The sequence below is a fragment of the Musca autumnalis genome, unplaced genomic scaffold, assembly GCF_047663935.1.
Source record: "Musca autumnalis isolate F117 unplaced genomic scaffold, ASM4766393v1 scaffold_4, whole genome shotgun sequence".
Taxonomy (NCBI): Eukaryota; Metazoa; Arthropoda; class Insecta; order Diptera; family Muscidae; genus Musca; species Musca autumnalis.
In genome coordinates, this window is record NW_027411977.1 from 248,618,456 (window position 1) to 248,645,338 (window position 26,883).

The 26,883-nt window shown below is 36.9% G+C and overlaps 1 protein-coding gene across 4 annotated transcripts in view; it reads right to left on the reverse strand.

The window, feature by feature from the left end:
* LOC141403624 (guanylate cyclase 32E) overlaps nt 1-26,883 on the reverse strand; it is a 96,082-nt gene that overhangs the window by 24,833 nt on the left and 44,366 nt on the right. For all 4 annotated transcript variants that reach the window (XM_073986343.1, XM_073986340.1, XM_073986341.1 and 1 more), the window contains exons 3-6: nt 8,665-9,661; nt 8,336-8,574; nt 8,141-8,263; nt 871-1,057 (exon numbers count right to left, since the gene is read on the reverse strand). In XM_073986343.1, coding sequence (XP_073842444.1) covers nt 871-1,057; nt 8,141-8,263; nt 8,336-8,574; nt 8,665-8,914 — 799 coding nt within the window. In that variant the 5' untranslated portion in view covers nt 8,915-9,661. The remainder of the gene's footprint in view (nt 1-870; nt 1,058-8,140; nt 8,264-8,335; nt 8,575-8,664; nt 9,662-26,883) is intronic.

Sequence of the window (26,883 nt, forward strand, 5' to 3'; positions counted from 1 at the left end):
CTCAAAGTCAAACTGTACGTTTGGGAAACACAACATAAAAACATATTATTGAAAGCCATAACTAGAGTAATAAATAATGGCAAACAGAATGTGAAAATAAGATAAATTTCCTAGGCGTTAAATGACTTTTGAAACACGTGTCTTTGAAAGCTGTGACTAATTGAGAACATTGATGACTTCCATTAGTTAAAAGAATGTACACTTAAAACAGAGGCCTTACTAACAATGTGGTACTACACTCAATCCCCATTTGTTTATTCAAACTTTAGAAAATCGAAATTGAATATTCATTTATTCCTAAAGGAAAACAAACATGGCATAGATAATGAAAAATGTTTTATATGAATAAAGTATTAAACATTTCACTTGTGGTGCACCTAAAAAGAAAACGTAAAACAAATGCAGAAAAAAGTAATAACAAAATTTCTTCAAGAAATGCAGCACATCCTAAAAACCCACCCTCTAGATCCTTTGGGACGGAACAAACACCTTTTAGTCAAAGTTATAAGGGTGTTTTTTTTTCTTTTTCTATGTCACACACACACAAACAATTAACCCCCTCCCATGAGATTTATGACATGCTTTAGAAAACATGTCCTCAATTTCTATGCGATGAGCTGTGAAACCTTGTTAATTGTTCCATATTGTAAAGCTTTTGGCAACCATTTTTCATAGATACAAAATATTCTAATTAAAAAGTGCTTTAGAAGAAACTTTTTTCCACACTTTCTTCTTTAGTAAGATAAATTAATAACCTCAAGATTTTTTCATTCATCCTTTCAATCCCCTTTGTTTCCTTATGGGAGGTATGGCAAAAAAGGGTCTAATTGTTAATTCCATTTACAGTTAGTTACTTCAGTACATACTTACTGCGGGTATTTGTATAAGTCTGCTCCACTAAATCCACAAAAGGATTTGCCATAAAACCATGATGATAGATGGCCTTCCATGTCTTGACGTCACGTACAGTAATGGCGGCATTCTTTAAAATACTCAAGATGGTATCGGCCACAGGTTGATACAAACTATCCGGATGGTCAAGATATAAAAATGTTACCTAAAGACATGTAATGCGGGTCCATCCAAGCAATGGACAATCCATGTACAAGATGCAGCAAAGCCGTTCGTTGAAAAGCAAAAGAAAATGAAAAAACGAATATTCAAAAGATAAAAGTTAATATTAAACAGAATGAAGTGATAAATTGTCACAATGTGTATATTTGAGGGAGGAATGGAAGAGTGTGTGTATGTGTCACATTCAACTGTGTCACAGTTGCACTTGATGTGTGCATCAACTTTATTTGTTTTAAGTACAGCGAAATGCTGAGGATCAAGTGAAAGCATACACCGGAAATAATCTGGATTTTTTTTTATGGAAAAATAAGAGCAAAGGTTTTCCATTAAAAACATCTGACTATAGGAATCCAATGGCGACCAATACTAGACAAGGATAGACTTCAAGAAACACTGTAGCTTTTAAAAAATAAAAGTAAAAATAGCTCAATAAACGAAGCTATATTACCTCACCTTCATAACCTGCAGAACGAAAGATCCTGTGACTACTTTGTATCAGAACTACTTCTACTGTAAATAATATGTTATTTATTATAAAGAATACTTTGGGTTTTGTATTGAGTGTCAAAAAGGTTTGGTATTGAAAATTTGAAAATTTTTTGGGGATTCGACTTCTGGCTTTCGGTTTGAAGAGAACTATTTTAAGTGAAATAAATAAACAAAGAAAAATAAATTTTGAATCTGAAGGGAATCCTTTGTCCTTTGAAAGGATACCCGAAATATATCCTGCATAAAAGAATTGAACAAACAATATCCAAAAAAGGAGTTCGCCTTTGTTTTAATATCTTGATTGAAGACAACAACAATAAATCGGTCTATGATTCCTGCCTTACAATAATTTGAATTTGAGGATGGCACATCCTATATCCTTCAAAAAGGATTCCTTTTTTTTAATATCTTCTTGCAACGGATTTCTGAATATTTATTATATGGAGAATTAGTCAAAGCCAATTTTTATTCAAACCATTGGAGAACATATTCTTAGAATTTCAATATCCTGTATGCGAAAGCTATATGATCATTTTGAGAATTTATATTTATGAAGAAGCTACCATAATAACAAGTTTGGATTCAAATTACGTGATCCAGAGAATAATACAGGAATTTAGTATTATAATCTTTAGATTTCTATCATTTAACTAATGGATTTTTGCACACATCATTTTCATACTTCCGATTTTTATTATAAACAATTATGTCTGCTGAACTACGATCAACAAGCGCTTGTCGACGCAGCATCAATTTTTAATAATTGTGAGTATTAAATGAACATAACTGTTTTTGTAATCTATTACACATAATCTAAAATATATTCACCGTTTTACCTGTGAAAACTTAAGAATTTTATACCCATACAACATTTCCATGTTATAAATATTTAGATAATATCCTAGATCTTCTATATACTACATTTATTAATCATAGTCGGTTATCTGATTGTCATCTATACATTTTATTTTTTTTAAATATAATTTGATTTGAAAATTAAGATATTGGTGATGGCGGTTTTTGCAAATTAAGTTCAGCTAATAGTTCCACGAAATTGAGGACATGACCATTTAAAATGATTAGTGGGCTGACAGAAACACAGTCGGCAAGGTTGGGTGGGTCATCCGAAGTCTATGTAGAATCAACAACACCTTAGATTCTAATGATCCTTTATATTAGTTTTGTCCATCGCTGCGTATGATTAATATATAGCTACCAAAAATTTTAATTTTACTGTAACTGGTTGAGGCCTATTCCTTCAGACAAGAACACCCCCCAAACACTGAGCACGGCCGGAATAATTGGTAGCATTGGTCAAGAAGGAATAGGGACTCGTGAGGATCGTTACAATCCTTCAATATAGAAAGCGTGTTTCAGACGACCCTATAACTATATGTAAGAAAGTGTTCATCTAAAGATTCTTCATTATAGAAAATGGATTTCTAAAGATTTTTCATATGGAAAATATGCTTCTAAAGACCGCTTCTATAGACCCTTTCTGTTAGAAATTATGCTTCTTAACTCCCTTTCTTATAGAAAGGGTGCTTCTAAAGACACTTTCTTACAGAAAGGGTGCATCTTTAGACACTTTCTTACAGAAAGGGTGCATCTTTAGACACTTTCTTACAGAAAGGGTGCATCTTTAGACACTTTCTTACAGAAAGGGTGCATCTTTAGACACTTTCTTACAGAAAGGGTGCATCTTTAGACACTTTCTTACAGAAAGGGTGCATCTTTAGACACTTTCTTACAGAAAGGGTGCATCTTTAGACACTTTCTTACAGAAAGGGTGCATCTTTAGACACTTTCTTACAGAAAGGGTGCATCTTTAGACACTTTCTTACAGAAAGGGTGCATCTTTAGACACTTTCTTACAGAAAGGGTGCATCTTTAGACACTTTCTTACAGAAAGGGTGCATCTTTAGACACTTTCTTACAGAAAGGGTGCATCTTTAGACACTTTCTTACAGAAAGGGTGCATCTTTAGACACTTTCTTACAGAAAGGGTGCATCTTTAGACACTTTCTTACAGAAAGGGTGCATCTTTAGACACTTTCTTACAGAAAGGGTGCATCTTTAGACACTTTCTTACAGAAAGGGTGCATCTTTAGACACTTTCTTACAGAAAGGGTGCATCTTTAGACACTTTCTTACAGAAAGGGTGCATCTTTAGACACTTTCTTACAGAAAGGGTGCATCTTTAGACACTTTCTTACAGAAAGGGTGCATCTTTAGACACTTTCTTACAGAAAGGGTGCATCTTTAGACACTTTCTTACAGAAAGGGTGCATCTTTAGACACTTTCTTACAGAAAGGGTGCATCTTTAGACACTTTCTTACAGAAAGGGTGCATCTTTAGACACTTTCTTACAGAAAGGGTGCATCTTTAGACACTTTCTTACAGAAAGGGTGCATCTTTAGACACTTTCTTACAGAAAGGGTGCATCTTTAGACACTTTCTTACAGAAAGGGTGCATCTTTAGACACTTTCTTACAGAAAGGGTGCATCTTTAGACACTTTCTTACAGAAAGGGTGCATCTTTAGACACTTTCTTACAGAAAGGGTGCATCTTTAGACACTTTCTTACAGAAAGGGTGCATCTTTAGACACTTTCTTACAGAAAGGGTGCATCTTTAGACACTTTCTTACAGAAAGGGTGCATCTTTAGACACTTTCTTACAGAAAGGGTGCATCTTTAGACACTTTCTTACAGAAAGGGTGCATCTTTAGACACTTTCTTACAGAAAGGGTGCATCTTTAGACACTTTCTTACAGAAAGGGTGCATCTTTAGACACTTTCTTACAGAAAGGGTGCATCTTTAGACACTTTCTTACAGAAAGGGTGCATCTTTAGACACTTTCTTACAGAAAGGGTGCATCTTTAGACACTTTCTTACAGAAAGGGTGCATCTTTAGACACTTTCTTACAGAAAGGGTGCACCTTTAGACACTTTCTTACAGAAAGGGTGCATCTTTAGACACTTTCTTACAGAAAGGGTGCATCTTTAGACACTTTCTTACGGAAAGGGTGCATCTTTAGACACTTTCTTACAGAAAGGGTGCATCTTTAGACACTTTCTTACAGAAAGGGTGCATCTTTAGACACTTTCTTACAGAAAGGGTGCATCTTTAGACCCTTTCTGTTAGAAATGGTGTTTCTATAGACCCTTTCTGTTAGAAATGGTGTTTCTGTAGACCCTTTCTGTCAGAAAGAATGCATCTATAGACCCTTTCTGTCTTAAAAGGTGCTTCTTAACTCCCTTTCTTATAAAAAGGGTGCTTCTAAAGACACTTGCTTATAGAAAGGGTGCTTCTAAAAACCCTTTCTTATAGAAAGGTTGCTTCTAAAAACTCTTTCTTATAGAAAGGGTGCTTCAAAAAAACCCTTTCTTATAGAAAGGGGTGCTTCTTAAGACCCTTTCTTATAGAAATGGAGCTCCTTGGGACCCTTTCTTATAGAAAGGGGTGCCTCTTAAGACCCTTTCTTATAGAAAGGGAGCTCCTTGGGACCCTTTCTGTTAGAAAGGGTACTCCTTAAGACCATTTCTGTTAGAAAGGGTGCTTCTAAAGACCCTTTCTTATAGAAAGGGAGCTCCTTGAGACCCTTTCTGTTAGAAAGGGTGCTTCTAAAGACCCTTTCTTATAGAAAGGGTGCTTCTAAAGACCCTTTCTTATAGAAAGGGTGCTTCTAAAGACCCTTTCTTATAGAAAGGGTGCTTCTAAAGACGTTTTCCTATAGAAAAGGTACTTCTAAGGACCTTTTCCTATAGAAAAGGTGCTTCTAAAGACATTTTCCTATAGAAGTGGTGCTTCTAAAGACCTTTTCCTATAGAAAGGGTGCTCCTCAAGACCTTTTCCTATAGAAAGGGTGCTCCTCAAGACTTCTTCCTATAGAAAGGTTGCTACTAAAGACCTTTTCCTGTAGAAGGGGTACTTCTAAAGACCTTTTCTTACAGGAATCTGCTTCTAAAGGCCCCAAAGGGTGCTTCTAAAGGCCCTAAAGGATGCTTCTAAAGAGTCTAAAGAGTGTTTCTATGGGCCCTAAAGGGTGCCTTCAAAAGAGGTTTTAACGACCCTTTCTGTTTAAAAAAAATATTCTTCTAAAGAGCCTTTGTTATAAAAAGAGTCCTTCCTAAGTCCATTTCCTTTAAAATCTCATCGGAGAGAAAGTCTCAAAAAGCTTCAGCGAATATAGCATTCCGGAAGACATTTCTAATAGTCGGACAAATCTGACAAGCCATTATTTCTTAGGCAGAAAGCATTGGAGGAGGAAAGAGATAAAGGAGAATTATTATAGATTTTATATACCCGTTACCTTCGATCTCCAAAAATTCCAAAACTAAAGAAGTAATGAACCAAAAATCGAACCGATGAGCATTTGCATCCTACAATCGGATCAGAATGCTATCAACGAAAGGGAATTTTTGGCTGATAAGAACGAACCTTAAGGTTGGGAGGAAGTTCGAAAGGAGGTATCCTCACCTTGATAAGAGGGAGCATCTTATCAGTGAAATTCCCATTTCGAGATCTGGAGGAAATCCTGCCTCTTTGGAGGTGACGACCGAGGGATGATGACCAATTAGAAACCGGAAACGGTAGAGGGGTTTTCATTGGGCAAATTTTGGGGATTCAGATCACACTGGCTATATGTAGCCGTTGTTCAACGCATTTTAACTCATGGTGGACTGGTCTAGGGGCAGGAACTTGCGAATAAGGTACTAGTGTCCAAACTATTAAGTGTGCAAAGGGCTGTGTCAATTCTGATTACCGAAGCAATCAAGAGCACTACTCAGGTTGTTTTGAACGTAATCCTGGACTTCCAATCTCTAAGCGATTATATGCCCACCTCTTTGAGGTTTGACGCATCATCAGTAAATATTCCACTCAGGTACGTCTAGGCTGAAGGTAACTTTCCTCTGAACGGTCTGAAAATGTACACAAACAGATCAAAGATGGAGGAATGATCTGGCGCTGGCGTATCTTACTAAAATCCATTAATCAAGCAAAGATTGCAGTCTCACAGGACCCGGGACTATATATGTCGAAAGTCAGGAGACCCTTTAGACTCTCAAATCATGTACCATTAACTTTCGAGATATCCTTGATAGCATGAAGGCTCTGTATAATAACGAGATATCGCTAAACTTAGCTGGATTCCAGACCTAGTAATATAAAAGGAAACAAACTGGCAGGGTGGATCTATGTCGACCAATTCGCCAATTGAAGAATCTGTTAGGCCAACGATGAGCTACTACATCGGCAAACTTCTTGCGATATACCTTCTGAAGGCACGATATACCTCCTGAAGGGCTTACGGAACCTGGATGCAGGACATCCAAAGCAAGCTGATCTGGAACCTCTCAACGTAGAACGGCTTCCCTTCTTTCAGTCGACAAGTTAGGGATGAGAGCTAACATGGGATTTATTAGGGTTCACTGTAGATGTGAAAATGGGATGACATGGGGATCGGCTGTGACGGTCGAGCATCTACTATGCAGGTGCCCCCTTTTTTCGCGCAAGAAGACACCAACTCCTGTGTATATACATATGAGATAGACGCTCTCACCTTCCTTTCAGACATAGATCCCTTTATTCTTTTCAAATTTTCCAAAAACCGCTCATGGCCTGCAAAAGAACATGTAACTGATCCACTTCTCACTTACTTTTTCTCTCTCTCTCTCGTTCCAGTAAAAACCACCGATCAACAATACAATAATATCCCGTAATCTTATTCACCTCCATCTTCAATTCAACAAGTAATAACATTGACACGTTCTCATCATCATCTTCAATCTATCCAGGATAAACAAAATGACCAAAGGCCTCCGAGTGAAGCGGTCACTATATCACTAAAGTCTGCGCATCCTTAAACCTAACCTACCGAATCTGTTCGAGCACACTGAACAAAGTAAGAGCGAAACTGGAGTGATATATATGGGAAAGTTTAAGCTTCAAAGATCTCTTGCTTCGCTTGCTTCCCAAATGTCAAATTATAAAGGAATACCAGAGCCTCCTAGAGGGGAACGCAGGCGGATTTGCAAAGAGACTCTGGCATTCCTTTATAATTTGACGTTTGGGGAAGCAAGCAAAGCAAGCGACGATTGATTCTGTTCTGGCCTTTAGGTCGCCGTTTCCCTTTACTATTTTATATTTCAAGCCAGCTTGACTTGACGACGTCCGTCAAGCATCGCACAGGGAGTGAAGGATAACAGAAGAAGAAGAAGAAGAAGAGATGACTTGTGAGAAGAGCTAATCGTTTAATGTGTCTCAACTTAAGCCCTGAGAGACATAGTATGTATAATAATTGTCCTTCTGAAGTCATTTCTAGAAAAGGAATAAAGGAAGGACTTTCAGAGCCTCATTTGAATAAGCTCATAGTTGGCCTTTTCCCTACTACCGATGACTTAATTTAAGAATTTAATGGTTAACACATTTTTTTCTCTTTTGTGAAACATTTTCTCGATGTATTCAATATTCTTGCTTCGTACAGCATGCCACATCTGCTTCGTTGAGGATTTATATCAACAGCTACTTGCTAATACTAAGAAATGTTCTTTTTAATCTCTTAAACCTTACCTGGGTCCAGTTAAATGCCATTAACAGCGATACAACCGACTTGGAGATTTGTGTGTCTGGTGGCCGGGTTCTGGCAAATGTTGGAAAATCATGTTTATTGGAGGTTTCACGGTGTGTACAGTACTAAGGGAGTAAACAGAAAAAGCATGAGGACTTCATAAAGACTTCAAAACAAATCTCTTAACCCATACTTACATAAGATATCATGGGTAAATTGAAAGCAGCTGCCATGCGACCCTCATGGACACATGTCTCTTGGGGTCCAATATAGCCAACTATTTGTTTGGTCCATAGGGCTGCTGTTTGGCGTATACTATTCACCTCATCACCATAGGTTTCGGCCACAATAAAATCCAATTGATGACCCAGAGACTTCAATTCACCTTCATTGACTTCTTTGATGGCTAAACTAATGGCACCAGATATGGTAATGCCTGGACAAAAAGAAATAGAAATTGCGATTAATTATGAAACATTGTTGTTGTAGTTTTTTTTTTTTTTTTTTTTGTAAATTATTCATTCACCTGGTCTCTGATAATCCAAATTGCCTGGTGTTCTCTGGGAACCCGTTAAATAACCCAAAGTAAAAGTTTCTGCCCGCACCAATTGTTGGCCAGCGAACGTTGAGTAGAAAATTAAAAATGCAACAAGAATCAAGAATTTATTAACAATTAATGGTGGCGTTGGTGGTGGTGGCGAAATGGACGTGGCAGACAATGACGACGACGAGGACGATGAGTATAACAACGCTAATGAGCGTAAGAGTGTCTTCATTACGTGCTCCACGACTAGAACAAGATTGATGTTTGCTCAGAGGATGAAGAATGTTTTCTAATAGTTTATGGAGAGCAGGACCAGAATGTATGTCTTGGCTTGGGAAATTTGCTTGAACAGTTCTGTGTGTTTAAGGGTTCCAATTAATTCCAAACCAAAGGGGAGAGTGGATAATTTGTTGCAGCTTTGTTTTTTTTCGCCTTGTCTTGTGGGGTATGGGTGGCTATTTCAAGGTTCTTTGATTACTGTTCTATTTGCCATTAATCCATAGCATGCATCTAATTCTTTTCCCATGTGAACTTTTTATTTCCGAACGTTTCCCTTTCGAGTACTTTTTGCGCTTCATAGTTTGTGTTGATATTTACTATTCGGAATTGTTGCTCTTTTTGTTTGCCTTAGATTTTGTTGGATTAATGAATGAAGGAGTAAATGAAGGGGAAGAAGGCTTGTGTGCGTTTTATTCGGCCACTAACATTTTTGTTGTGGTCCACCAATAAATCTTGAAATGTTTATCTGTTTTTCCTCGAACGGTTTATGCTTCATTACTTTTAAAATAACATTTAATGTGAAATGTAGTTTTTTCTTCGTTCTCTTCTCTTGTTCGTCTTTCGGCACTTAAGTACTTTTTGCAAATGTCCGATAAGATTTGTGGTTTAGCTAAAGGTTTGTTTGGTATTCACATAAAATTGCTTGCCGTTGGTTGCTGCTGTAGACAGTTTGCCTCCCAATGGTCCATAGATTTATTTTCTGAAAAGAGGAAAAAAATTCATACAAAAATGTCATATAAAGATATGTGTGTTGTAGAATTTTTTTGCAAAAGATTTCCTACAAAATTGCCATATTAAGGGGGCGGAAAAATATTTAAAATCTTGTCATCTTGTCTATCAGTGTTGTGTTGTTGTGCTGCTGTTGTTATTACAAGGAAGCTCTTAACAATCATTGGCAAATCTACTCGACACACATTCATGTTTGCTGAAGTATTTATGGTTAGAAATGTTGTAAGAAGTGGTACTTATGCAAAGAAGTCGTCAGAGTAGAGAGTCTGTATGACAGACGTCATCAACAGCAATGCGAAGAATTGCAAATGAAATATGTACATATGTGTATTTATTTTACAAACTTTTCCTTAAGCGCCAACACACAGTCAGAAGTCCTAGCAATACCAAAAAATCTAGCCGAGAGCCTCGGGATTCTTGTCTATACAAAATTCACATATGTGACTCTGAGTATGAAATTGACAGTAAAAATTCCTAGAAATTACATCCCTCAGTGTTTCCATTATACAAGAGACATAGTTAAGTTGTTTTACCTTTCATCATGAGTGTATTATAGGTTAAGTACTGCCCAGCATTGTGCGAACCTAAATTCCATTCCACAACAAAAAACGACATTCTGTAACTGTAGCAGACAGCAAACTATTTATTATGACTGGATTATACTACCTTATACGAACAATACACAAAACACAACGTATATACACGGTCACACACATAAGTACGTACAAAAATACACAATAGAATCCTTTTGATGCAGTTACTCTACAACTACATACGTCACTAACTACAAGAGTCTGTGGTGACTTATCTTTGCCATAGTAGCAACAAATAACAAACCACCTACACACATTATGTGGTTCTGTTTCTGATGTTGCCAACTACCAACTTGGTACGAAGTCAACTATTAAGCCAAACAGAGTACAAGAGTCCTGAACAAGCACAGATTAGAATTAAAGTAACAAAACATACACACAACATTATCCAGATGAAATGTATGCAGCAGCAACGAATTAATGTTTTATTTTTGTGACTTAAAGACTTCGAGTAAATACCTTACTCAAAGAAGAAGAAGAGTTGTTGAAATATACGCTTACCAAAAGCAAAGAAGCTAGACAGGCACTCAAACGTAATTTATCTCCCACGCATTGTCATGAACACACACCTAAGCTGGCTCCCCAAACTGTTTGTTGTGATAAAAGGAGTTTCTTTTTGGTTTTCAGGTGATAAAGGGATGCTGTTAAAGGTGTAACATTCCCCAAGCAGCCAACGGCAAAATCGGTAGTCCCCCCATAGTTGTTTGTTTTCTTTTTCTCATAGTTACAAACACTACAAAACAATAGCGCCCCATAATCACACACAGTGCAGGGCATTTTTTGGCAAACAGTGAAGAACAACAACAAAACCGCCACTGTTAACAGGTGTCAGTTTTATTGTCTTGCTTCGTTTATGGTTTCATATTGCTTGGGTTATTATGTTGTGGCCCTTGTTGTTGTTGTGGTTGGTGATGGCGTTGAAAATTAAACATTTTAACAACGTAATGAAAGCAAGAAAGATTTATGGCCAATTCAAAACATTTATGTCAGGAATTTCAATATGACATAAATATACACATGTATATTTTTTTGCATGTCTTATTATGCATATGTATGCTTATCATTGCTTAACATATCAGCAACACGCTTATAAAAATGGTCATAAAATTAATTGCAATTGTCAAAGGATTGAAGTAATGAGTTTATTAATATTTAATTGCAGGGTGGGATTAAAAAAAATAATTATGTGCGACACAGTGTTGTGTTAGGGACGTACACAATAGTGCGGCCCAGGGGGCTCGGTTTCTCCTTTAGGTTTCAAAGTAATTAGTATCAATTACATCCCAAAAATTTTGAATTTTAGATAATGACCAACACGAAATAGTGGGTTCTCTCCCTTGAGGAATTAACGTGCAAACTAGATCTGGAAAGAAAGACAGGCTAATGGGCGGACACTGCTCAGTAAACTCCAATTATTTGAAACAAATTTAGTCCAAATAACCTATAAAGATGAGGATACACATATTTGGCCGATTTTTCTGCTCCGATAAAGACTCCTCCAATAATTAAAAATGTTTTTTGAGAAAGACGCCCCAACTACACCTAAAGGTGACAAACTGTTCGTTATTAGTTAATTGGAAGTTAAAACATCCGGTCTCTAGCTTCGTCCCGGTGAATGAATGACTTGCTACAATTCGGATGAAAGGAAAATTTTTCAACATCTTACTTACTTAGTTGACCCATTACAGAACATTTGTTCCATAGACCGAACTAAGAAAAGATCTCCATTCCTCTCTGTTTTTCGCTTGACTTTTTGGAATACCGCGCCTTTTCATTTCTTCATCCACTTGTATGCTCCATCGATGCTTAGGCCTGCCGATTCTGCGTGCACCGCAATTATTTTTCAGCCGGTTGATTGCTGTTTTTACCTCATCTTGACCGGGCGGAATACATTCTATACCATCCTCTGGGATTGGATCTGTGGTATCATCGTCTTCGCTACTATTGCATACCAGCAGATTGGAAAAATGTTCCTTCCATATCCTGAGCACGCTATCTGTATCTGCTACCAGATTACCTTTGCTGGTCTCTACAGGAGGATGTGCCTGTACCAAAGCCATCTGTTTGATGTTTCACTCTTTGGTAGAATTTTCGGACTTCATTCTGGCTCCTGAACATCTCGATTTTTTCACACTCCCGCTCTTCCATTTCTCTCTTTTTCTTGCGGAAAAGACGTTTCTCTTCTCTCCTTTTCTCCCGATATCTCTCTCGTGCGCTACGCGTTGCTACTGATTGTAAAGTAGCTCTATATGCCACATTTTTCTCTTCGGTAGCAGCACGACACTCCTGGTCATACCATGAATTCCTTTGTGAAGGTATCTGGAATCCAAGTATAGATTTTGCGGCTGTTTGCATGGAGTGGGCAATATTTTGCCATTGTGTTGTTATGTTATCGGGACAAGAAGTGCTCTCATTAAGCAATTTGGCTAATTGAGTGAAATATGCTGTGGCTATCTGTTGTGTTTGCAGCCAATCGATGTCCAATTTTCGCGTTGTGTCTGTTCGTGCTTTATTTGCAACGTTTAGACGGGTACGTACCTTTGCTGCAACAAGGTAGTGGTCCGAATCAATGTTTGCGCCTCGCAACGATCGTACATCCAACACGCTCGATGAATGTCTTCCATCTATCACAACATGATCAATTTGATTCCTTGTTTTCTGACCTGGAGACAGCCAGGTGCCCTCATGAATAACGAGATGATTAAATCTGGTACTGCTAACTACCATGTTTTTTTGCAGCTGCAAAGTCTATCAGTCTCATACCATTGTCAGATGTTTCACTGTGGAGACTGGATTTCCCGACTGTTGGGCAAAGATATTCTCCTTTCCAATTTTGGCATTAAAATCGCCTAGAATAATTTTAATGTCATAGGCAGGGCAACGGTCATATGTTTCTTCAAAGCGCTCGTAAAATATATCTTTGGTCTGTTCGTCCTTTTCTTCAGTGGGAGCATGAGCGCAAATAAAGCTGATGTTGAAGAATTTAGCTTTTATTCGAATTGCAGCAAGTCTTTCATTCACTGGAGTTGGAGCTGGATACCAGATGTTTTAGTCTCCGACTAACTACAAATCCGCAACCAAACTCATGCTTTACGTCATGGCAGCTATAATGCAGTGCGCCACCTTTAGGTGTTGTTGTGACGCCTTTCCCAATCCATCGTATTTCCTGTATGGCAGTAATATCTGCCTTGAACTTTTCAAGTACGTCTGCCAATGCGAAGACTGCACCTTCTCTATAAAGAGTGCGAACATTCCAGGTGCAGATTCGCAGATCATGGTCCTTAAAACGTTTGCAGGGTTCGACAACTTTAGAGGGGTTTGTTTTTCTTTTCTTTCGTTTTTTCATAATAGGCTGTTTTTTCTAGGGGAGGGTTACTAACCCGACGCCCAAACCCAAGTTTTTAACGTTCTTATGGGTGAACGCGCGGCACATGTTAGCTCACTACCTTTAACGGGTGTTAAAGGCAGTTCCCCAGGTGACACCAAGAAAACCAAAAAATATTTCCCGTCCATAAACAACCTACAGAACTTTTCTGCACTCTTTGTATCTGTAGAAAATCCTTTGGCCATAAAGGCTCCATAAATAACCTATCTTATTAATCAAAGAAGCAGAGACCTGCTGTCCATTAAAATCTGGACTTGTAGAAGGTCTTCTGTTCATAGAAGGTATGTGCACGTGTGAATGATCCACTAACAGTTAGAAAAGAGATCATACTAAGATAAAAAACCTACAGAAGATCTTCTGTCCTGTAAAAACCCTACAGATCACTTCAATGCTCGTTATACATATTAGAGATCTTTCAGCAATAAAGGTCCTATAGATAGTATTCTTACTATTGAAAATGTATGTATGTATATACAGACCCCCATTTATGTAAGACGCGAAAGATGTATAAAGTGTCTTACATTTGTATAAGATCTTCTGTCTAGATAAATTTTGTATGAGGTCTGCTGTCCATAGAAAACTGATAGAAAGTGTTCTGCAGGCTTGTAGAAAGTCTTAAGGTAAGGTCACATTAGGCAAATATTTGCTCCAGCGACAGTCAGTGTGTGCTTACTTAGAGCAAGTAAGCGTAAATAATGCATTGAAGTTTATGCTCACTTGATTTCAGTAAGCACACACTGACTGCCGCTGGAGCAAATATTTGCCTAATGTGACCTTACCTGTAAGTTCACAGATTGTTAATAGAATATAAGTGGTCATAGAAACTAAAGGATCTTCTTCCACTTTGTTCGTCCTTAGAAGAGCATCCTCTGTCTTTAGAAAACTTATGGAAAGTCTTCTCTCTAACTCGAACTTAGTCACTTGACGCATTTTTTGCTTCTACGACTTTCTTAAAAATATGTTCTCTCCCAAAATAATCCTTTGTGGATTGTACTTATAAAACTTCTTCTTTAATATTATCATCTGACCATGTTGACAGCTTCTTTAGCTTCTTTACAAGAAGTATCATAAAATTTTAACAACTTTGAATAAATATGTTTGGCATCTATGAAAAATTTACGGCATTATTAGTTTACAACAAATTTGCAACAAATAACCTAGAAAAAATCATGTTGTAGCCTTCCAGAGTTTTTACGCAATGATTAGATATTCAATAGCTGGTGCCAAAACACCATAATCCATAAAAAAACAAGAATATGTATGCTGCGATTTCCATCAAGAGGTTCCTAACAAAATTGCAGGGCAACAATGTGCTCTTTTCCCTAATCCTCTCCTTTAGTCAATGGAATTTACAAAATTGTTTTCATAAAGGCAACAAAGTGCCGAGATAGATGAATTGCTGCTCCATGAATGGATGGATAGATGGTTGCTTAGATGGATTGTTTGGTTAAGGCAAAGTTCCTGCAATATTGCAATATTGTATAAAGTTTTTATAAGCTCTCAATTTGTATGACATTTTTTATTGAGCTTTACATGAAAACCACTTTAAAAAAGCTATTCAATAAAGTAATATCCTATTTATTTGTTGTAATATTTATTTATGATTTTATTATTGCTGCTGTTGGGTGGTTGGCAGCAAGTTGTTGGTATGGTTGCTATTGCTGCACAGTGTTTGCTAACACATTCCAAACACACCAATAGCCATAATATGTATGTTTGAGTGTGTGTGTTTGTATAAGATCTATGATGAAAGGCACTGCATTATTAACGGCAAAGAGTCAATATTGATTCTGCGAGTAAGAGAGAGACCATGCAGAATATTGCCATAACTGAGTAGTAAGAGACCAATTTTTTTTTCTAATAACTTCAATATGACTTTGTTAGTGATTTGTATTCCCTTTGAAGGGAAGGGTATGGAGAGTGGGAAAGAAATTGTAGAGCACCACAGTAGAGTATGTGCATGAAATATTAGAACATCTTTTTGCACTTGTACGTATGTATGTTGTTAAGGCATCAAATGAACACAAGGATGTTAAAGTTATCTGCAGCTTGGTGGTTGGGTTGTTGGAAACGTGTCCGTATTTACAAAGAGTTTTATTTGTTGTACACAGAGATTTATTATGTTTTTCCATGACAATATTTTGCAACAATGTCCGTTATGGTGGCCGTTGTTATTGATCCATGCCAAGCAATCAAGTCGAAACTTTTGACATCCTCATAACCGTAAAGAACTTAAGTTTAGTTTGTTAAAAATATTCCCTAGATGTTACTGCTCATAAATTATTGTAAAATATTACCCAGGGGGAGGGTTTAAAATGAAAATGCAATGTATTGCTATGGCAACAAATTAAAGAGGATTGAGAATAATGGGGGCGTATAAGTATTGCAATTTAATCCATTCCATCCATCCAGCCAGATGTACTTCGTACGTACAATGTTGCGTATGAATAATGAATATTAATTTTCAAAATCTGTTCGTATTGAACAGGTAAATTTACATTTCCTGGGAATTTCCGTTTATATTTACACGCGTAGAATAGATGCAAAAGGTAAACAAAATTTACAAATTTAATTTGTTAGCAGAATTCATGCGAAATTAAAGAAAAAGTAAATAATGTAACATTGTATTTGTTGGAAATAAATCAAAGCAAAACTAAAAGGTTTTGCTAATCTTTAAAATGATAATTTATGCACATTTTATTTATGTCGAATAGAACTACAATGATTTTATCTTACTTTGCTGCAATTCACAGTTCTTAAATTGTGATTGAACTAAGTTCCTTAAGAAAAGCAGCCCAGAGTGATAGGTATTTCTTAAAGATCTTAGGTCTTCTTATGGTTAACCTTTAAAAATTTTTTGATATTCCATTAAATGCCATAAATATTTACACATATTTAATACATCAGTTAAAACCCAAATGCTGGAAACTAACCAAAACACTTTATTTTTTTTTTTTTGTCCCATTTGGGTATTTAAGGATATGTACGTTCGGTGTGTATGTGTAAGTGTAAAGTTCATTTCCTTTGCCAAGGAATTCTTTTCCTTCACAAATACGATTTTCCACTGAATGCTCCCTTTTTTCCTACTGCTATTGGAAATAGTCAATTGAAATACTAAAAGCAAAAAAGAGAAGAGATTAAAGAAGACGTTTTGAAGACAGTGCATTGAATGCTTTTTGTTCAAATGCGATACAGAGTGTGTGAGAGTGCAAAGAGTGATGGTGTTTTAAGTTTATTGTCCCAAATAAGGGTGACAACAAAAAATATCAACACTTGTGTGACTTTAAATAAGTCGCCAAATAACAATATCGAATAAATTACTCAATAATACTCCAAAGAAAAAGTATAACCAAATAACAATCTCAAAAAGAAGTTAAATATTGAAATAAATTTACTTTTATTATTGCCTTCGATATTCCCTACCGAAGTTCCTAAAATATGCCTAATGAGTTTCTATTTATTTTTCCTCCTTGAGCCCAAGAAACAAACGTTTATCCTGTTCCCCCTTCCACTACACAATTTTTTGAGGCTTTACATAAATAACTCATTCATTTAACCCTCCCCCCCCCCCCCCCCAAAAAAAATACCAATAGCCTAAGTGTGTTTTGCCATCCAAATATCCTTTAAGGAACCCTCATCATTTGAAGCGGGAAAATGGCAAACCACTTAGTCACTTAACTGTCACTTGTGATAAGCTTAATCTTGCCGCTGATATCTTTTCCCTATTAAGTGTTTATGGCGGACAAATATTTGGTTATTAGCATAATGAAGGGATTATTGCCGAAAACAGTTGCTAAAGGAAAATGTTGAAACTAATACGTGGTAGATTGGATTTTTCTAAGTTTATTTATTTATTTTTTTTAGGAATGTTTATTCATATTTATAGTCTTTGGTACTCTAAGGGCCATTATAACATGTTGTCTTTTACTATTGGATGGATTAAAAATCGCAATATAAACCAATTTGGAGGACTTGAGGATATAATTTACACATTGAAATTCAATGCCAAGAAGGTCCTCCTTCAAATTTAATGATCACTTTTAATTTTAAGTTAACCGGAGCCCTATAAATCTGTTCGAAAAATCCAATAAATAACAAAAGAAGACTTGTAACAATACCCCCATTATTAACCTTCTAAAATTGTGTAGAAAGGTTTGTGAGTATATCCCATAAGGATTCCACCTACCTATACTGAAAGACTTTATAGCCCCCTAAACGAATATGTCATGGTCTTATACAAGACGATCTTACGGTTTTCTATTGGACCACCTTACCGAAGGATAGGAGACCATCACAGACGAATTTGTGGTCTCTTTATACAGGACCTGAAAGTTGTCCATAAAGTCCGCAAAATGTCCTATAAGAACACAACATGGTCATATATAAGGAGACATTAAAGCCACATGGTTGTCCATTAGTCCTTTACAGTCAAGGGGCCTGAAGGTAATTTCGACCTTCAAGGTCTATAAGACTTCTTGGTCTTCTATTAGAACTTTTCATAGCAGACCATGAGGTATTATGAAAGAATATGAGGTCTCATAGAAGACTTCAATAAGGCTTTAAGACCTCTGGGACCTTCTGGGCTACAAAACGAAGACTTCCTAGTCTTCTATAAGATCTCAGGGTCTTCTGTGAGAATACCTTAGAGTATTCGATAAAAAGACTCATTGTCTGATGGAAAGCCATGAGGTATCCCGGGAGAATACTTTGAGGCCTTACTATTAAAAATGTTGAGTTCTTCTTATTATAGAAGACCATGAGGTATATTTGATGATTTTGAGGACATAGATGATCATAAGATCTCCTAAGAGCAAAGTTTAAGATTTTCTTATAGGAACATGACCGTGAGGCCAGGTTTTACAGAGGGGCATAATATCTACTTATAGAAGATACTTTTTATTTTATTTTGCTTTTTTGAGGACCACAAGGTCTTCTTATAGAAGATCCTGAGGTCTTCTTATAGCAGATATTGAGGCCTTCTTATGAAAGACCCTGAGGACTTCTTATAGATGACCATAAGGCCTTCTTTTAGAGGACCATGAGGTCTTCTTATACAGGACCATGAGGTGTTCTTACAAAAGACCATGAGGTCTTCTTATAGAAGACCCTGATGTCTTCCTATAGAAGATACTGAGGTCTTTTTAAGAAGACCCTGAGGTCTTCTTATAAAGGACCATAAGGTCTTCTTTTAGAGAAACATGAGGTCTTCTTATACAACACCATGAGGTGTTCTAACAAAAGACCATGAGGTCTTCTTATAGAAGATCCTGAGGTCTTCTTATAGAAGACTCTGATGTCTTCCTATAGAAGATACTGAGGTCTTCTTATAGAGGACCATAAGGTCTTCTTTTAGAGAAACATGAGGTCTTCTTATACATGGTCCTGTAGGTGTTCTTTTACAGGACCATGAGGTGTTCTTACAAAAGACCATGAGGTGTTCTTATAGAAGATCCTGAGGTCTTCTTATAGAAGACCCTGATGCCTTCCTATAGAAGATACTGAGGTCTTCTTAAGAAGACCCTGAGGTCTTCTTCTAGAGGACCATAAGGTTTTCTTTTAGAGAAACATGAGGTCATTTTATAGAAAAACACGAGGTCTTCTTATACAGGACCATGAGGTGTTCTTACAAAAGACCATGAGGTCTTCTATAGAAGACCCTGATTTCTTTCTATAGAAGATTCTGAGGTCTTTTTAAAAAGACCCTGAGGTCTTCTTATAAAGGAGCATAAGGTCTTCTTTTAGAGAAACATGAGGCCTTCTTATACAGGACCATGAGGTGTTCTTACAAAAGACCATGAGGTCTTTTTATAGAAGATCCTGAGGTCTTCTTATAGAAGACCCTGATGGCTTCCTCTAGAAGATACTGAGGTCTTCTTATAGAGGACCATAAGGTCTTCTTTTAGAGAAACATGAGGTCTTCTTATAGAAAACCACGAGGTGTTCTTTTACAGGACCATGAGGTGTTCTTAGAAAAGACCATGAGGTCTTCTTATAGAAGATCCTGAGGTCTTCTTATAGAAGACCCTGATGTCTTCCTATAGAAGATACTGAGGTCTTCTTAAGAAGACCCTGAGGTCTTCTTCTAGAGGACCATAAGGTTTTCTTTTAGAGAAACATGAGGTCTTCTTATAGAAAACCACGAGGTCTTCTTATACAGGACCATGAGGTGTTGTTACAAAAGACCATGAGGTCTTCTTAAAAAAGACGATGAGGTCTTCTTATAGAAGACCCTGATGTCTTCCTATAGAAGATACTGAGGTCTTGAGACCCTGAGGTCTTCTTATAAAGGACCATAAGGTCTTCTTTTAGAGAAACATGAAGTCTTCTTATACAGGACCATGAGGTGTTCTTACAAAAGACCATCAGGTCTTCTTATAGAAGATCCTGAGGTCTTCTTATAGAGGACCATAAGGTCTTCTTTCAGAGAAACATGAGGTCTTCTTATAGAAAACCACGAGGTGTTCTTTTACAGGACCATGAGGTGTTCTTACAAAAGACCATGAGGTCTTCTTATAGAAGACCCTGATGTCCTCCTATAGAAGATACTGAGGTCTTCTTAAGAAGATACTGAGGTCCTCTTAAGAAGATCCTGAGGTCTTCTTATAATGGACCATAAGGTCTTCTGTTAGAGAAACATGAGGTCTTCTTATACAGGACCATGAGGTGTTCTTACAAAAGACCATGAGGTCTTCTTATAGAGGACCCTGATGTCTTCTTTTAGAGAAACATGAGGTCTTCTTATACAGGACCATGAGGTGTTTTACAAAAGACCATGAGGTCTTCCTATAGAAGACCCTGATGTCTTCCTATAGAAGATACTGAGGTCTTCTTAAAAAGACCCTGAGGTCTTCTTGTAGAGGACCATAAGGTTTACTTTTAGAGAAACATAAGGTCTTCTTTTAGAAAACCACGAGGTCTTCTTATACAGGACCATGAGGTGTTCTTACAAAAGACCATGAGGTCTTCTTATAGAAGACTCTGATGTCCTCCTATAGAAGATACTGAGGTCTTCTTAAGAAGATACTGAGGTCCTCTTAAGAAGATCCTGAGGTCTTCTTATAATGGACCATAAGGTCTTCTTTTAGAGAAACATGAGGCCTTCTTATACAGGACCATGAGGTGTTCTTACAAAAGACCATGAGGTCTTCTTATAGAAGACCCTGATGTCTTCCTATAGAAGATACTGAGGTCTTCTTCTAGAGGACCATAAGGTTTTCTTTTAGAGAAACATGAGGTCTTCTTATAGAAAACCACGAGGTCTTCTTATACAGGACCATGAGGTGTTCTTACAAAAGACCATGAGGTCTTCTTACAAAAGACCATGAGGTCTTCTTACAAAAGACCATGAGGTCTTCTTATAGAAGACCCTGATGTCTTCCTATAGAAGATACTGAGGTCTTCTTAAGAAGACCCTGAGGTCTTCTTATACAGGACCATGAGGTGTTCTTACAAAAGACCATGAGGTCTTCTTACAAAAGACCATGAGGTCTTCTTATAGAAGACCCTGATGTCTTCCTATAGAAGATACTGAGGTCTTCTTAAGAAGACCCTGGGGTCTTCTTATAAAGGACCATAAGGTCTTCTTTTAGAGAAACATGAGGTCTTCTTATACAGGACCATGAGGTGTTCTTACAAAAGACCATCAGGTCTTCTTATAGAAGATCCAGAGGTCTTCTTATAGAGGACCATAAGGTCTTCTTTTAGAGAAACATGAGGTCTTCTTATAGAAAACCACGAGGTGTTCTTTTACAGGACCATGAGGTGTTCTTACAGAAGACCATGAGGTCTTCTTATGGAAGACCCTGATGTCTTCCTATAGAAGATACTGAGGTCTTCTTAAGAAGACCCTGAGGTCTTCTTCTAGAGGACCATAAAGTTTTCTTTTAGAGAAACATGAGGTCTTCTTATAGAAAACGACGAGGTCTTCTTATACAGGACCATGAGGTGTTCTTACAAAAGACCATGAGGTCTTCTTATAGAAGATCCTGAGGTCTTCTTATAAAAGACCCTGATGTCTTCCTATAGAAAATACTGAGGTCTTCTTAAGAAGACCCTGAGGTCTTCTTATAAAGGACCATAAGGTCTTCTTTTAGAGAAACATGAGGTCTTCTTATACAGGACCATGAGGTGTTCTTACAAAAGACCATGAGGCCTTCTTATAGAAGATCCTGAGGTCTTCTTATAGAAGACCCTGAGTCTTCCTATAGAAGATACTGAGGTCTTCTTTTAGAGGACCATAAGGTCTTCTTTTAGAGAAACATGAGGTCTTCTTATAGAAAACCACGAGGTGTTCTTTTACAGGACCATGAGGTGTTCTTACAAAAGACCATGAGGTCTACTTATAGAAGATCCTGAGGTATTCTTATAGAACACCCTGATGTCTTCCTATAGAAGATACTGAGGTCTTCTTAAGAAGACCCTGAGGTCTTCTTATAGAGGACCTTAAGGTCTTCCTTTAGAGAAACATGAGGTCTTCTTATAGAAAACCACGAGGTCTTCTTATACAGGACAATGAGGTGTTCTTACAAAACCCACGAGGTCTTCTTATAGAAGATCCTGAGGTCTTTTTATAGATGACCCTGAAGTCTTCCTATAGAAGATACTGTGGTCTTCTTAAGAAGACCCTGAGGTCTTCTTATAGAGGTCCATGAAGTCTTGATATAGAAGACCATAAGGTGTTTTTGGAGAAGGCCGTGAGTTCTTCTTTTAGAGAAGACCATGAGGTTTTCTCACAGAAGACTCTGAGATCTTCTCACAGAAATCCATGAGGTCTTCTCATAGAAGCCCCTATGTTCTCACAAAAAAAAACTCTCAGGTCTTCTCATAGAAGATCATGAGATCTTCTTACAGAAGGATTTCTCACAGAAGGCTGCGAGATCTTCTTACAGAAGAAGTTGAAATCTTCTCACAGAAGACTTTGAGGTCTTCTTATAGAAGAGAGAACCAAGTGGTCTGCTTAGAGAAGAACCAGAAGTCTTTCATGATATTTTCTTATTGAAAACCCTGAGGTATTTTCAAAGTATACTCTGAGGTCTTTTTGTAGAAGAGTGAATCTTAGCTCTTCTGGGACCTTCTTTTGTAAAGAGCTAATCAGATACCAGTGCTAAATTTCTGTGCAAGATCAAGCGTTATGTTAAGTGTTTTAGTGCTTAATAAACTCTAAAAAAAATATTTTCTTGATTTTTGCCAAACTCCTAGAAAATAAGCTATAACACGTTGAGTATTTTGACACAAGATAAAGTAGAAGTCGTAGAAATGGTAAATCAAAAAACAATTTTTTTTTATTTATTCCACTTTTAGAGTAAATTTTCGAATGGCTCGTGTTATTTCAAATCTTTGCACTCTTTTTCAGATATAAGTTATACCGCCAGTAGTTTGCGAATGAGTTATCTTCTCAATTATTTTTATAGTAAACGGAATATATATTTAATGTTATACTCTTAGTTTGCTTTTCAAAATAGTCAGACTTAATCCCATAGTCGTTGTTTTAATATTTTATTAAAACAAATTTAATTTATTAATAGGAAAAATTGGCGATGTTTACCAAGGGGTAAGACAGGGAAGACTATAGTTTCAGATCTCGCCACAGATCTTCATCAGTTCCCTTGTTTCTTGTATTTCAACAAGAAACTGTTTATGCCCAAGGGTCAATTGCTCGCTCACATAGATAAGAGCCTGACTATTTTGAAAAGCAAAATAGAAGACGTCATCCCAAATAAAAATCGCCAACCCTCCTAGTTATAATCTTAGTTTACTGCAGTCCCCATCCCATTCTTCAACAGAGATTGCTGGCAACAATAAAAACATGAAAATTGTAATGGAATTGTGATTTTCTCTAGAAAATTTGTTTTTAAACGCCGGATAAAAATAAAACGTATTTTACAAATAGTCAAAAATCATAAACTCATAATCATAAAAGTAACAAACATTTACTCAGCAACAATAAAACACAAAGCAGCATCCAAATTCACACTTCTAAGGACCAACCAGCGCCACCAAAGCAATAAAGTTCAAATTGGCAATTACAAAAAAAAAAAAAATGATTCTTCAATAAAGACTTCATTGCTTCCCTAGATATTTATGGATTTTATGATATTTCCATTCAATACTTTTATTATTTTTTATGATGCAAACTAAAATCCCTGCATCAGCAGTAGTAGCAGATTTTCGTATAGAAGTTTATGAATGCCCTCACATGCGTTTTAGATGTTTGCGTTTGTGGCGAAAACCATTAAGTCATGTTTGCATTTTATGACTCCGATACTCTACTCCGATCTCTAGAAAAGTTTACTATTGACAAAAGGGATTTTATTAAGCGTTTTTGGGAGTTTAAGCATTTTGTTTTGCTTGTGTGCGTGTGTTTGAATAGTCAGAATCGATTGCTTAAATTGCTTGAAAACACGCCAGGGAGGAAAAAACAAGCTTTGAATGCTTTAATAAAAAAAACGACGACCACGTTCCATGAGATGTCCTCTCTGACAGACGTGTAAACAGACACACACGTTCGCATGGAGCTATTATCTGCAGATTTACATCCATTTAAAAAAGAGCCACACAATAGAAGAACAGCAACAATAAAACAAAATACCATTCAAATAGAATTCCGTTGTTAGTGTTTCGTTTTTTATTTGTTACCAACACGCTTTGTATGACTGCGTTTTTTTCTACAGTTGTATCCGGAGGGGAATGAGTGACAGAGTGTCAATGTTATATCGTTGGCAGTCGATAGGGCAATGCAATGCAGTGGAACATTTTAAAGTATTCTAAGGATTATGCTTTAAAATGTTTAAATTTGTTACTTAGTAGATATTTTTTTTTATTTTATTCAAAACTTAGCTTAAAATTCAAATTAAATTTTTTATAGAACTTCATTGTTTGTTCATGACATTGTTTTTAGCATTCCCTCCGTCTATTGTAAATTTTTCAGGAAATGTCGGCTTGAAACAAATTTCCTTTTGAACAAAACAAGCATCGTATATGTATGTACGTATGTGTATAAAACTGGCATATATTTCCATTTTGTTGGCCTTTTGATAGCCTTTTATCACAAAAGGATTTTTAAAGGATTTTATATAGTTGCATTTTACACTGTTGGGCTTTCCTAAATGGAAATAAACATACAGGACAAATATGAGGAAGAACTAATTTTTAAACTGAACAAATTATTTAAAGCAATTATGGTAAATTTTATCAAGATGCATACCAACATATTTGTGAACTTATTTATCGGCTGAGAAATCACAATGTTGTTCTTACAATCCAAACTACATTACATACATAGGTAATTGAATGAATCATCTAAGAAAAGTATCATAAGGCAACCACTTCTGTCAGCTAGGCATAGGCAAATCGACTTTCGATTAATCAATTAGTCGATTTTTTGTCGAATTCTAACAATCACATTCAACTTTTTATTATGGAAAAAATCGAAAAGTTGCCTTTTCATTACCAAGTTGCGATTTTCCAAGCAAGGATTACTGATTACCAGAACCTGCAAGAATCTAAAAATGTTTACTACGATAACAATTTTTCCTTTATGATACCATAGAAATAGTCAAAAATTAGTAGACCCTTTCAGTTCTGGAACAGACCAAATGTTGATCAAAACAAGTAAAAAAGTATCAGTCGGCTTAGCCGACAGAGATATACCCTCAGCCTGTCAATTTGAAACACTTTTTTTCACAAAAAACTTATGTATTTAGGGGGTTTCAAAATTTTGGTCTAGTATGAACCGACAAAAATGTTGATTAGGATTAAAGTTCAAAAATTTTGCTGAAAAGGTACTTAAAGGAATGGACCGACATAGACCATGGGGGTGCCATAGGTGGTTTTTACAACCTTCGGGCTGTTTTCTCAAGAAGTATGGACTTGCCCCTGGAACAACTTTTACCATCGTAATTGAGGCAGCGAATGTAAGTTGCTTCAACAAAAATCGAAGTGATTCAATAACAGGTCTTAAAGTGAACTTATCCAAAATTTTGTGTGGGAGGTACGGGATGGAGTGGACAAATATAGTCCATATTCGAACCTGATCTATATCTGGTAGATATTATGAGAATGTGTAAAGTATGGATCAAATCGGTCACTCCCATCAAGAGTTATCGTGCCCACAATTTTTCCAAATATTTTTGAACTTTTGTAGGGTAGGTACCTGAAGGAGTGGACCGATACGGCTTAACTACGAACTTGAACTAAGTTTGGAAACAATATTACGAAGGCCAAATTTGGCCGGAATTTTGGCCGGAACCGGCATTTCCGTTCGAGAATTATCTTGCGCTTCCACCCATAAACATGGTGTCATAGGGTTTGTTTTTCAACTTTCAGGCTATCTTTTTCAGGAAGTATGGACTTGCCCCTGATGAAACTTATACCGTCGTATAGGGGGCAGTGAATACAAGTTGCTACAATAAAAATCAAAGCGATTCGACAGATGGCCCTAAACTGAACTTTTCCGAAATTTTGTGTGGGAGGTACTCGAAGGAGTTTACCGATTAAGTCCATATTGGAACCTCATCTAAGTCTGGTAGAAATTTCATAATGTGCAAAGTATGGACCAAATCGGTTACTCCCTTCAAGAGTTATCGTACGCACAAATTTTCCGAACATTTTCGAACTTTTGTGGGGGAGGTACCGAAGGGAGTGGACCGATATAATCCATCTTTGAACTTGAACTAAGTTTGGACAAAATATTACGAAAGCCAAATTGTGGACCGAATCGGCAGATCCGTTCGAGAGTTATCTTGCGCTCCAACCACTACACACGGGTCATAGGGTTTCTTGTAATTTTCTGGCTATTTTCTCAGGAAGTATGGACTTGCCCCTAATGAAACTTACAGCGTCGTATAGATGACAGCGAATACAACTTGCGTAAACAAAAATCAAAGCGATTCGAGACCAGGTCCTAAACTGAACTTTTCCGAAATTTTGTGTGGGAGGTACCCGAAGGTGTGGACCGATTGTGTCCATATTTGAACCTAACCTAAGTTTGGTAGAAATTACACGATGTGCAAAGTATGGACCAAATCGGTTATTCCCTACAAGAGTTATCGTGTGCACAAGTTTTGCAACAATTTTTGAACATTTGTGGGGGAGGTACCTGAAGGAGTGGACCTATATGGCCCATCTTCGAACTTAAATCGAATCTGGACAAAATATTTCGATACCCAAAATTTGAACCGAATCGATTGATCCGTTCGAGAGTTATCGTGCGCACCA